The sequence below is a fragment of the Lissotriton helveticus genome, chromosome 8 (assembly GCF_964261635.1).
Source record: "Lissotriton helveticus chromosome 8, aLisHel1.1, whole genome shotgun sequence".
Classification (NCBI taxonomy): Eukaryota; Metazoa; Chordata; class Amphibia; order Caudata; family Salamandridae; genus Lissotriton; species Lissotriton helveticus.
Genome location: NC_136069.1, coordinates 61,317,981 through 61,330,516, shown reverse-complemented (window position 1 = coordinate 61,330,516; position 12,536 = coordinate 61,317,981). Strand labels below are relative to the sequence as shown.

At 40.8% G+C, this 12,536-nt stretch overlaps 1 protein-coding gene across 1 annotated transcript in view; it reads right to left on the bottom strand.

Moving 5' to 3' along the window:
- LOC144772358 (glutamine amidotransferase-like class 1 domain-containing protein 3, mitochondrial) overlaps positions 1–12,536 on the bottom strand; it is a 92,528-nt gene that overhangs the window by 29,919 nt on the left and 50,073 nt on the right. Inside the window, exons 3-4 of the mRNA XM_078656622.1 lie at positions 8,420–8,533; positions 15–134 (exon numbers count right to left, since the gene is read on the bottom strand). Of these exons, the coding sequence (XP_078512748.1) occupies positions 15–134; positions 8,420–8,533 (234 nt within the window). The remainder of the gene's footprint in view (positions 1–14; positions 135–8,419; positions 8,534–12,536) is intronic.

Genomic DNA, 12,536 nt, shown 5'->3' with positions numbered 1-12,536 from the left:
TACTGGAAACATACAGATTTTTGGCAGCTCCAAATCCACCGGGAAAGATGACGGCGTCGTGGTTATTTGCCTGAAGTTGAGCCAAGTCGGTGATCTTGCCTCTGGCGATCCGTGCAGATTCTGCCAAGACATTTCTGGAAGAAAAGGGAGACATAAAAAAGACCTAACATAACTGGCCCATCACATGAGTAAAAGCAGGCGACAGCGTGTGAGTGTGGCCAGCGTCAGCACGATTAATGGCACTTGGGACATCTGAGGCGAGATACTGTAGAAATCCAACAGTGTGTTGTAAATTGAGTGGTAATCGCAGGACAGTAAACAGTGGTCACTTTATATAGACGTCAACGCAGGATTCTGAAAAGTTTTTTATCTAGAAGTGAAGTGGCTGGGGGGGTAGTAACAAAGTTCTTATTTCCAATGTTGGTTACCAGACTCTTGTGGCATGACCATATTATTGTGTCTATCTACACCATATGTTGCGGCGAAACTCTGCTATACAAAGAATGTGCTGTATTTGTATTTGAAGCTCTTTTAGATTGTATCAGAATATTTCTTATTAAGGCAGTAATGGATAGCTATGTGGAATAAATCCTAACTGTGCCCAAAATTTATGACTAGATGTGGAGAGAAACACACACAACAATAACAACAGCACAACCTCATGTAAAGTCCTAAGTAGTCTTCCTAAAGGCATCAAATATACTTATTTTACGTGGAGCAGTACTGGAGGGGATGGTGATATCTCAGTGTTCAGATGCTGTAGGTGAAATCCGACAGACTGGGGGAGGTGTGGTCATACACTGACCTGAACACCAAGGAATGTGGGTGCTTGGGGTCTTGAACGTAGATGGTATTTTGTGGGAGATATTTATTTAGCATGAATCAGGTCTAGTAGGCAAACTGAGTTGTAGGGATTTGACCTGTGTGGTTAGAGCGGGAACTAACCCTGGGTGTAGTTTGCGTAGCAGCACTACACATAGCTTCACGTAGTATACTTTGAACTATACATAGTACTGCGTAGCGTAGCTGATGGCACTGTCTACTTGTCTGCACTGTGAAATAATTGCAAATGGCATCCTGCACAGTGCCAGTTATGATAAAATAAGTATTTCTATCTTTGTATGCTAAAGAGCATATAGTACTTTCACAAAAGTGAAACTTAAAATTAGGCAGCAGTGAGAGAGGTGATGTTTTTGGGATCCTCCCTAAGCTAGGGAGAGTACCAAGCAGATGCCTTGAAAACAAAAAGCATTGAAATATATGGTGATGGTCCCATCCTCTTAGGACCACCCCAAGCACAGTTATTGGCAAACAATAATCCCAACCAAAGGCCCTGCAAAGCGTTATGGGATGAGATTAGCAGTGGGCAGTGAATATTATATAGTATCCAATATCAAAATAATTCTACAAAGAGCTGCAGTTCAACTGGTGGTTACTAGATGTCCCTCATGAGTCAAATGCAAATGCTTGATGAATGGGTTTAAAGGGTTTGACTTGTGAGGGACATCTAGTAACGACTAGTGGAACTGCAGCTTGATGTAAGAATAATTTCACTGCTTTGCATTTGACTCGTGAGGGACATCTAGAAACGACTACTTGAACTGCAGCTCTTTGTAGAATTATTTTGATATTTGATATTATAATATTCACTGCCCACTGCTAATCTCGTCCCATAATGCTTTGCAGGGCCTTTGGTTGGGATTGTTTTTTTGCCAATAACTGTGCTTGGGGTGGGCCTAAGAGGATGGGACCACCACCGAAGTTCAACAAGATGTGCTTTTAATTTATGGTCTTTGTGTTCAAGACATCTACTTGGTCCTCCCCCTAGGTTAGGGGGGACCCCAAAATCATCACCTCTCTCATTGCCTAATGTTTTCATTGAAAAAGTTCACTTTTATGAATTGGATATATGCTTTTTAGCATTAAAATTGCTTTAGCAAAGCATCTGAGGATGTTGTTGATTTAGCTGCTAAGCTACGTGATTAAGCACAGTTTTTGTACTGTGCTATGTGCAATTTGCGGAGTGTGAATTAGTAAAAACTACGTGTACTCCATTAGCGTAGCGTAGTACTATGCCCAGGGTTATCGGGAACACAAATATGTTTACATTGTTCCAGGTCGAATTGAATGCAAAAGCAGGAGATTATATAAAGAGTAAGCATGAAGGTATAAAAAGGGGTGTGGTCTCTGGGGAGTCAGGTTACTGGCAACAGATGCATTGAGAAGAGGTCAGGTGTTCGCTTTCTCATAAAACTGTGCACAGGCTGTGGCAAGACTGAGGGTCGGGAGCAGTGGTAGCTAAATCTGTAACCATGGGCGTAGGAAGTGAAGTCTTCTGAAATGTTTGCACCTTCTGAGTGAATACTCTATTGTCACATCCCTAAGTGTGGTTACTGAACTTCTGATTGCTTGTGTTTTGAGGGAAGAGATGAGTTCTGGGTATAGGCTCAGGTGATACGTTCAATAACAATGAGAACATGTGGGGAGTAGAAGGGCATGCCTTGAACACCACCCCATACATATTGAACAGAAGAACTACAGTTGGTAATCTAGCCAGAAAAAGTGAAGGAACTCAAAAGCATGAAGATGTTTGTGGAGCAGGCACATCAAAGGCATCTGAGCATGCACCAAGAGAATTGATGTATGAGTGTTTCTCACACTCACTTCTCCCCAATTTACTTAAGATCAAAAGTTGTGCCAACTTCAGTATTATCTTTTCCTTAATCCAATAGAAAAGAGGATGGAAAGGGGTGTTCAGATTCAGAGTCCCGAAAAAGCCCTTGGATGCCAACATATGTGATAATGAGACATGGGGTTATATTTACTAAGTTTTACCGTTATGTTTGCATCACAAAAGTGACGCAAATCGATGCTAAACCTTTTTATACTAATTTACTTTCCACCGCTAAACTTGTTTAGCTCTGGAAACTCACTCAAAGGTAGCGCAAAGCTGTGCATAGTGCTGCTCTGCATCACTTAGCACCAAAGGGACCTACCATGAGTGGCGCATGGGATTTTCCATGCAACCACCCAAGGTTGCTGCCACTGAGCCCTATTTACTTAATAAAGTAGACAAGGTTTAGTGTCAGAAAATATCGCCCACTTCAACCAGGCACTATCACAGAGAAATGCTTTCATTACCAGATTTGCATTTGTGCTGCACTGTACAGCAAATATGCAAGATGAGAAAAGTTTTAAGGTTAATCTAAACATATTATTTTGCATAAGAAGGTATCCTTCCAGTACAAAACCTATGCTAGTCTCATGTAGACACCCTTGGCATATGGTGCAAATGTGTGTACGTGGCACATGGCAGCACATTGCTACACCGGCGCTAGGGAGAGTGCCACATATTTGTAAATATGGTGCTCTCCTGGTCTCTCCTTCTCAAGCAGCACAGCATTTGTTGCTGCTGCACTGCGCTGGATGATAAACTAGTAAATCTGGGCCCCAATTTTCTGAAGCTACACTGGACCACTGCATAAATGTTACAAATGAACTTGCGAGGATATGATTCTCCAATGTGCACAACGTTTAAACTGTAAATGCCTCTAAGGACTGGTGGATACAGGAGGAGCACGGCTTGGGATCAACAACTCTATATAAACACCCCGCGGCACAACTGGTCGTTCATTGATTGAACGTTCATGTGAACCCCGTACGAACCAACGAATAATATCTATCCATGCAGTACCGCTCTTAATACGCACACCACCAAACAAACAAACCGGATGTAACTAGTTCTAGTAAAGGATTGAAGCAAATCTCCTTACCTGAATTCAGTGACACATAAGGCAGAACCAAGAGCATTATATAGCCAACTTGCTATTTAAGACTGAGGAATGGCACAGATAGAACATTTCCAAGCTAAAAGCCTGATCAGGAGCCATCACAAAGCACTGACTGTATTTTCAAACATAAATTGAGGATCGCAATATTGTCCAATGGTACAGCTGAACACCACGCATGGCAGGGTCGCATGTGTCAAACAGTTGCAGTAACAGGCGATTGAGTGAAGTATTAGAGACGCAGCAATTACTAAAATTAACCATATGCAATAAGGATAAACTAAAGGGCCCCAAAAATGGTTGCCTGTTCAAGTTGTATAGTAATACTTCTACCTTTATTTTGCAGTTGCTTTAAGGTTTATCTAGGTGTGTGTGCATGCTTTAAAGTGTCATTATTTGGAACCTGTATATGGACTATATTGCTTTATCATGTACATTATGGATCAACCCGCCCCTGCCTCCCATCAATGGCTTGTGTTCTTCAAATCAGAGCTTGTGAAAAGCCATATGACACAGAATAAGGACGGACGCAGACTTCAGGAGGAATTTCATATCGTAACCATTCACCATCAGATCACAGTATACATCCGTCACTGTAGCAGAGCCACGCAATGTACACACCAAGGAAGGTCTTGCGACCTCAGGACTAAAACACAATTTTCTCAGATGGATTGATAATGCTGGTCTCTCTAATTAACAAGTAAGTACTGAAAATCATTTTCTATTGGCCATACGGTAGGTTGTTTTTTATATTAGTTTCAAGCTAGGCTACTATAAGAAACATATGAAATGGGACAAGGAACAGCAAATGGTCTGTTACTTTAGATGGTTTTGAAGTACCGTGTCTATGAGGGAGCATTCAGTTTGGAAGAGTTTGGAAGGCACAACTGGAATAGAACTTCAAAAGATTCGACCTGAGCTCTTGGATTTTCTTTAATGCCCAAGTCATGGGGGATGGGAACCCAGTGGGGTAGGAACTACGTTATTCTCCCCTTGTTGATCCAATCAGAGTCAGAGGCAACCTCACCTCTGGAAGAGGTGTAGATCTGGCACACCTGGATCTGGTGGACAAGAAGAGGAGAAAGGAACTTCAAGCTTCTGGTCAGTTTTTTTATCACTTATATTTATACATTTCTTGGAGACAGCAACTACTGAATAAGGAAACCTTCTCAATACACTAGAGACCTGTTCTTCCTACGTGCATACTTCTTCACTGTTACCTGTGTATTATCCCTTGTAAAGTCAACAACCCTAGCTAGAAGAGTAGTTATTAGAGAGGTATGTATGTTCTACAATGTAAAACATGGGGCCAAATGTTCAAAATAGTGTTCGCAATTTGTGGCCATTATTTTTGCAACCAGTAACTTTAATGAACGGAACACTTTACTAACAGGTCAGTTCATAATATTCCGATTCAGAGGGGATTGCAAACCGAGCTATCTCATGAATATTAATGAGGCAGGTAGCACATTGTGACTGACTCTAATTGGTGGCCATGTAAGGGATGGTGGCCTGCAAGTGTCAGCATCCCACCATGTCTGATCACATGTCTGTTATCTCCTTTAACTAAAGTAAACTCTTTCTATTTAAAGCTGCCTGTTTTCTTTAAAGGAAACGGGGTTATGTTTTAAAAAAAGGTTTTCCTATTTTCAAAAGATTGTATAATCTGCCTATTCCCCAACACATTTTTATTTTTTCGAATTCCAAGAGGACTCCTTCCCTTTGCAAATGACTTACCACCCCAACCCAAGAGTTGCTAATTTTTCAATGTTTTGCACCTGGATTTAGTCACAAAACATCAATACATCTCATAACAAATTGCTATTTAGAGGATGCCTACAACTCGGCCTTTATAAATAGCGATTTGTATGGAGTCGCAATCCCATTTTAGGAGCTGGTAAAACTTTACTGACCCTAAAATGAGATGCATACACAATAAAGAACATTGTTGTTGTCACAAACTCTGATTTGGAGTGAAAATAGTGTTCATACATTTGGCCTAAGTACTTTAGGCACTGAAAACTTAAAGCTTGTTTTCGATAGAGAATCTTCATGACTAGAACATTACAATAATACTGGAAGGAAGGCACTGAAGATGTGGAAAGCTCTTTTAGTTTTGCCCCAATGATCACTAGTACCTCATGCTGCTTTGCTATGTTGAGTAAAACAAAAGTTATTGTTCGGGCTCCTCTGAAGTTCCAGGTTTTCTTCAATGTTCAAAGACTAAAGGAGTTCATTTGGAAAAGTGACATTTGTTCGACTGCGAGACGGTGGTTTCCAGTGCTGAAAACAGACATATATCACAATACCACATTCTTTTGTGTGAGGATACTGGGCCCAATTCACACAAAGTCATACATCTACACCCGTACGCACAAGAGTGGATGTACAACCGCTAAAACTTCACATACAATCAAATAACTCCCAGAAGGCTCTGTTCAGCATTGTTAAAGACTTTATGTCCCCCAAAGCTTGTAGCCAGGTCCCTAATGAATCCCAGGAGCTATGCAACACTATTGCCACTTTCTTCCAGGAACAAATATCCACTATTTATGACAATTTTCCACAGATAACTCCCTCAGTCTTAAATAGTCTGGAAGAATTAGAAGGAAAACGGAGGAAACCAACTTGCTCCCTGCATAACTTTAATTTAGTCACAACCGAGGAAGTTCAAAGAGACCTGGCCTTGGGAAAGTCCGGTTCACCCAATGATCCCTGTTCCCCCCGAATTATGGCCCTTTTAACTAAGAGTTATGCCCCAGTAATCTGTGACATCTTTCACTGTTCCATCTCCACGGCACTATTCCATCTCCCTGGAAGGAAGCAGTGGTCCGCCCTATTCTTAAAAAACCTACGTCGGACCCCGCTACCCTGAGTAATTGCCGTCCCATCTCTCTCTTACCACTACTAGGGAAAATGCTAGAGAAAGTCATAAATAAACAACTGAGCTGCTACTTAGAACAAAATGAGATCCTGGATCCCTCACAGTCGGGCTTTCGCCCGGGTTTCAGTACTGAAACCGCGGTTCTAGCAGTCACCGACTCACTAACACAGACTATTGACTCAGGCGGCTCAGCGATACTCATCCTTTCAGATCTCTCTGCAGCTTTTGATACCATCTCTCATTTCAAGCTAGCGGAGAGACTATCGGAATGTGGTATCAAAGGAACAGCACTGAAGTGGCTGCAACATTTTCTCTCAGGGAGAACTCAGCAGGTCACCCTAGGCCCTTTCTCCTCAGATAAGCTACCATTAGACAAAGGGGTGCCACAGGGCTCTTGCTTAAGCCCCACCCTTTTTAATATATATATATGGCCCGCTAGCCCAGATTGTGGAACAGCTGGGTTTTGAAATCATCTCATACGCAGATGATACTCAGCTCATGTTCACCATCGGGAACTGTCCAGAAACAGAAAAAACTCGTTTCTCTAATGGCATGAAGCTGATCTCAGACTGGATGACGATGAACTATCTCCAGTTAAACCCAGGCAAGACCGAGATCATGGTTATGGGAAAAGCACCAGCTATCTGGTCAGAAGACTGGTGGCCTGTACAACTAGATACCGCCCCCATTCCCAAGCCATCTGTGAGGAACTTGGGAATACAAATTGACTGTTCCCTATCTATGAAAGACCACATTACCACTACCACAGGAACCTGTTTCTACAGCCTTCGGCTACTTCGGAAAATATTTCCCTTCATTCCCATCGCCCACCGCAGAACCTTGGTTCAAGCGATGGTAACCAACCGCCTAGACTATGGCAATGCTTTGCTGGCGGAGGTGGGTTCCACCCTTTTGTCAAAATTACAAACTGTTCAGAGCACAGCCGCGCAAATGATTCTCAATCGTCTGCCAGGCTCTCCTTCGGCCCCATTACTCAGAGAATTGCACTGGCTCACTATTAAAAAGAGATCCGTTTTTAAAATTTGCTGCCTCACTCATAACGCTCTAAAAAAAAAAAAAGGCCCCCGGTATCTGCAAAATAAAGTAACCGAATACTGCCCCAGTAGGAGGCTGAGATCCTCTACTCTAGAACTTCTAAGAGTTCCCAGAATTTGCCTGTCCCGGACCGGTGGCCGAGCGTTTTTCTATCTAGCTCCCATATATTGGAACCAACTCCCACAGACCCTTTGTGCCAATCCAAACTATGGCTCTTTCAGAAAACAGATGAAAGCCTTTCTCTTCAGTAAACAGACACTCTTGCACCTCTCATCTCTAGATAGATTGCTAGTCAGCGCCGAGATGCTCCAGGGTGATTTGTGCGCTTAATAAAACCTAACCTAACCTATGTCACTAGTAATACAGATGAAATGCCGTGCCAGTCACAGCTTCCCAGGTGTTCTATTGAGACAGTCATGTGGCATGTCTAGACGTTGGTGTACCCAAGCTGATGAATTGTACACAGAGTACAATTGCACACTTTTTGTCCATTAGAAAAAACTATTTGTCAAAGGAAAGACCCATTTTTTTACACACCTACAAAGTTTGGGGGTATTTAGTACCCTTTCACACCTTAGAAACCATTTACTCAACCCCTTTGCAGGAGCATATCATCAATCATTGTAGATGGTGAACGGTTAAAGAGTAAGACCAATTTGCATTTCAAGGTAGCTTAACTGGTCAAAACTACCTGGTCTCGGTCTCAGCTGGCTGCCCCTTGCCGTGGTCAATCACATGCATTTGAGGAATGTCTGGGGCGTAGATTTCAACATCAGCTCCTCCACGGCTCAGGTGGACCAGAATCCTACAAAAGACAAATATTGCGTTAATCTTGGAATGTACATCACTCTTGGTGTAAAATTTTCAATTCAATAAATGTATTAAGAATTTAGATCTTCAATGAGGTCCACATAAAGAATACACACAATTATTGCATAGTTAGCATATTAAAATACAATCACAGTACATTTCTACAGTAGATAGGATAAAATACAAAAGTGGACGAAATGATAAGTTTACAATAAAATCACTTCAATTAGTTAAAAAAGAAAAAAATCATTATAAAAAGCAGTTGTAACTATATCGCAACAGCAGTTTATGTACAAGTTAGTCCATCCTAGAGGTATCGAAATCCTTCAAAACCAGTTCCAAGATCTCCCTGAGATAGCAAAGAAGAATGTCCACAGGTAGAAGAATGCAAGCAATGGCAGGGAATGAGCAAAGTGTATGTAAGAATATTATAGCCTTATAGCCTGCCGTAGCGGGCTATACCAGCTATTAAAGGACCACTACCGCATTGGACTGTAACAAGGTAGTGGGACTTTAATATTCGGTATAGCCCGCTACGAAGGGCTATAAGGCTATTAGAACATTCTGATCCCCTCGAGCTCCGAGAGGCCTTTGTAAGACGTTGGAATGTTGCTCTGCCGGCCTTTACCGGCCATAGAAGCAGGGAGAACTCCATTGTCTACAATGGAGCTCCCAACATTTGAATGTTCTAATCATTATTATAACGAAAAACATAATTACAATAATGTAGTTAAATCCTTTAATAGAGTTAAATACATCTGCAATTTGGAACGATACCATACAATAGCAGCTTCATATTGGATCCTATTTTAAATGAAGTGCACCATGTGGCAGCAGCAGGTTATATACCAAAAGAAATTCTAAGGAAAATGAACACACGTATAACTAACAATTCATTTTCCTTTAGCAGCGATGGTTAAAAAGCAAGTATATATCACAAATTTTGTGCAAAAAGCAGTTAAGTAGCAGCAGTATTAAATGCAAAGTGTAGACCAAAGTGAAATAAACTCCATTAGCCTTGAGAAATACAAAGGCCCGGAACTTAAGGGCAAAATTGGAGGGGGCTGAGTATCTCATAAGCAACAAGCCAAATCAAAAAGGTACCAAGAAGCCCGAGATGTAACGGGTATCAGGTCATATGGTCATGTCATTAATCCACTTATACATAAAGTTAAATAAGGTATGCACAACTAAGGGAGGGACCTGCTTAAGAAGAATATAGTAAAGACTAAAATATATTCATAAACTCCTTAAAAAATTAAATAATTTTGTACACACTATTTCATTCTTTGGAAAGAGGAGGAATTTGCGAGCTGATGTTACATTATTGACACTGTTTTGTATGATCATTGGTCGAAGTCATCAATGGCAAAATGGTGACAGAACAGGGCACACAAACAGGATGTGGTCAAGATTCTGGATGCTCAGGTTACATATGTTACAGTTTTTTCCAATTTTCATAGTGGGGGACCAATTTGCCGTTAGATCATTTAATGGCAAAAGATTCATACGACATACAGTAAGCACACAGCGAATTCCATGATCTAGATTCCAGGATAGGTATTTCCGAGGAACCCTCGGGGTACTTGACAAGGCTATTGTCTTTAGTCTATTCTATGATGTGCAAAATTTGACATCTCTCTGGTGACTAACTGTGCAACTTGTGATTTTTAAAAAAGATGTAAAATATAAAAGTGGGAGTGACATCACTGACTCCTCTTGTGTGCTGAAATAATTCAGTGCCAAGGTGAAATCAATTGAAGGAGAATATTTGTATGTTTTTCCTCCACAAATTTCTTTACACATAAACCCTTAATGTATAATCTCACTATGCTTTTGCTGGTATCCCCATCTTAATACCCTAGCTAAACCTTGTATACATGTACTTACCATGCCAAATTCCAATCTAATAGCGGATATTGGAACCAGAGTATTAAAATTATATAATTTGCGTAAAATCTGGCCTTCAATCTTATCAAGGAAACTCCAGTCTCTTACTAGAATAGATTCTATAGAATATAACAAAGTGGAGGGGATTTTTGCTTTAATAAATGTGAGCAAATGTAAAAAATGTCTTTGACTCATTGAGCTATAGAATATGCGTAAAGCCATATGCATGTAAGGCTGCTTTGCAGGAACTATGTTCAATATGCAGCTTATTCCTTCTATTACCCGCTATTACCATCCCCAAGTAGAGATAGGAATCTACAATCTCAAGATTTTTGGAACCAATTCTCCAATTAAAATTACACAATTTTCTGCATTTGCTACATTTCATGATCAGAACTTTACTTTTAGAAACAATTATCTTCAGGAACTGCGCTATCGTATATTTCTGCAGTGATGTCAACTTTTTATTCAGCCACTGGGGGTAAGGTTCATAATTGCAATATCATCTGCATACATAAGGCATGCAAAAGGTCTCCTTCTAAAGGAGAGAAGCAATCAGGTAAATCTCATACAGAGAGAAGTGTAGCGGTCCTAGTAGATAGCCTTGGCTCAGGCCATTTTCTGTGGGTATTACTGTTGGTAGGCCCTGATTTCCCCCCACTCGACACCAAGTTTGCAAATGCAGGGCAGTCATTAATGATAACATGGGGTAGGCACCCCCATTTTATGTAGTTTTTTCCACAGTAGTGGCTGGTCTACCTTATCATAGGCTGTTGAGAAGTCTATAAATGCCACATATGCATTTGAACTGCGAAACAGGGTGTACTTGTCCTCTATTAATTTCAGCATAATGATGTTTTCCATGGTGCAGTGATTTTTCCTGAACCCGCTTGTTCTATGAGGAGAATTGTTGACTCCACCACCCAGTCAAGTGAGATGGTCAGGCAAATATTTTCCCCACTGCATCTAATAAGGCTTTTTGCCGGTAGTTACCTGGGTGGTGTCTATGACCCTTTTTATATGAAGGAATTAGGATACTACCGGACTAGGATGGGGGAGTCAACCATTGCAGGTAACAACTTTCAAACAGAGGAGTAAGATAGGTAGCCCATAACAGAAGCTCTTTTTAATAATAGTCATAGAGATTTTTTCAGGACCCATTGCTCCTGAAGCTCTCATTTTTTAATAAGTCCTACAACTTCCCACTTTGCAGGAGCAAACCTGGATTCAGGGATATTGGGGAGATTTGTTAAAATAGAGGCAGGGCAGGAAGAATTAGGGTTCGCAGAGAAGCTCTAAAAGATGTGATTTCCATTCTTCTTCTTTTATTGGAATCAGGAGGGATTTTACTCTAGTGCCGCAAGAATCCGCAATTATTTCCCAATACCTTTTAGGATTGTTTTTGGAAACAGTCTCTTAACTGGACCCATTCACAATCTTACTATTTTTGTCTTAGAGAGCTTTTTTTCCTCTCTTTTTCTCTTTAATAGATTTATTAGACTACTTGGTTCAAGGGAAAAATTCATGGACTGGGCCCTCATTAATTTCTTTCTTTCACTATTTATAAAAAGTAGAGGATTGAAAGGCAGTCTCCGTTTAAATGGTAAATGAATAAAATTACATGACATGACCATGGCATTTATATTGCGGTCAAAGACTTTCAACAGATCAGTTTGGGGAGGATGTAGGTCTCCCACTACTCTATGCTGCAGATCTCCTATTAAAACTGTTAAAGTCTATTTAAGTTTTGTGGCGGCTAAAGTATTCCAGTAGATTCTGCCATTTGCTTTATTAAAACCTACAGCTTTATCCTCAAAATTCCAGGAGCCCATCTTGGCACAAGTTATCACTATTTTTGAGCAGATCACCATGTGTTCGTCAAGCGCATTTTCTAGAATTTCCATACTGGAGAGCTTACTGAAAACATCTGCTGAAACAATTAGATAATCGATAACAGAGCCTCTAGTAGTATATCATTTTCTAATCTCCAGTTTGCAATTAAAATGTCTAAGTTTCTCAGGCCTTCAAGTAAATCGCACCTCTTCTATCAGTCCGGCTGTTTTTCGGAAAATGAGCATGGGGATGTTTAGGGCTTTGTCTTTTGAGGC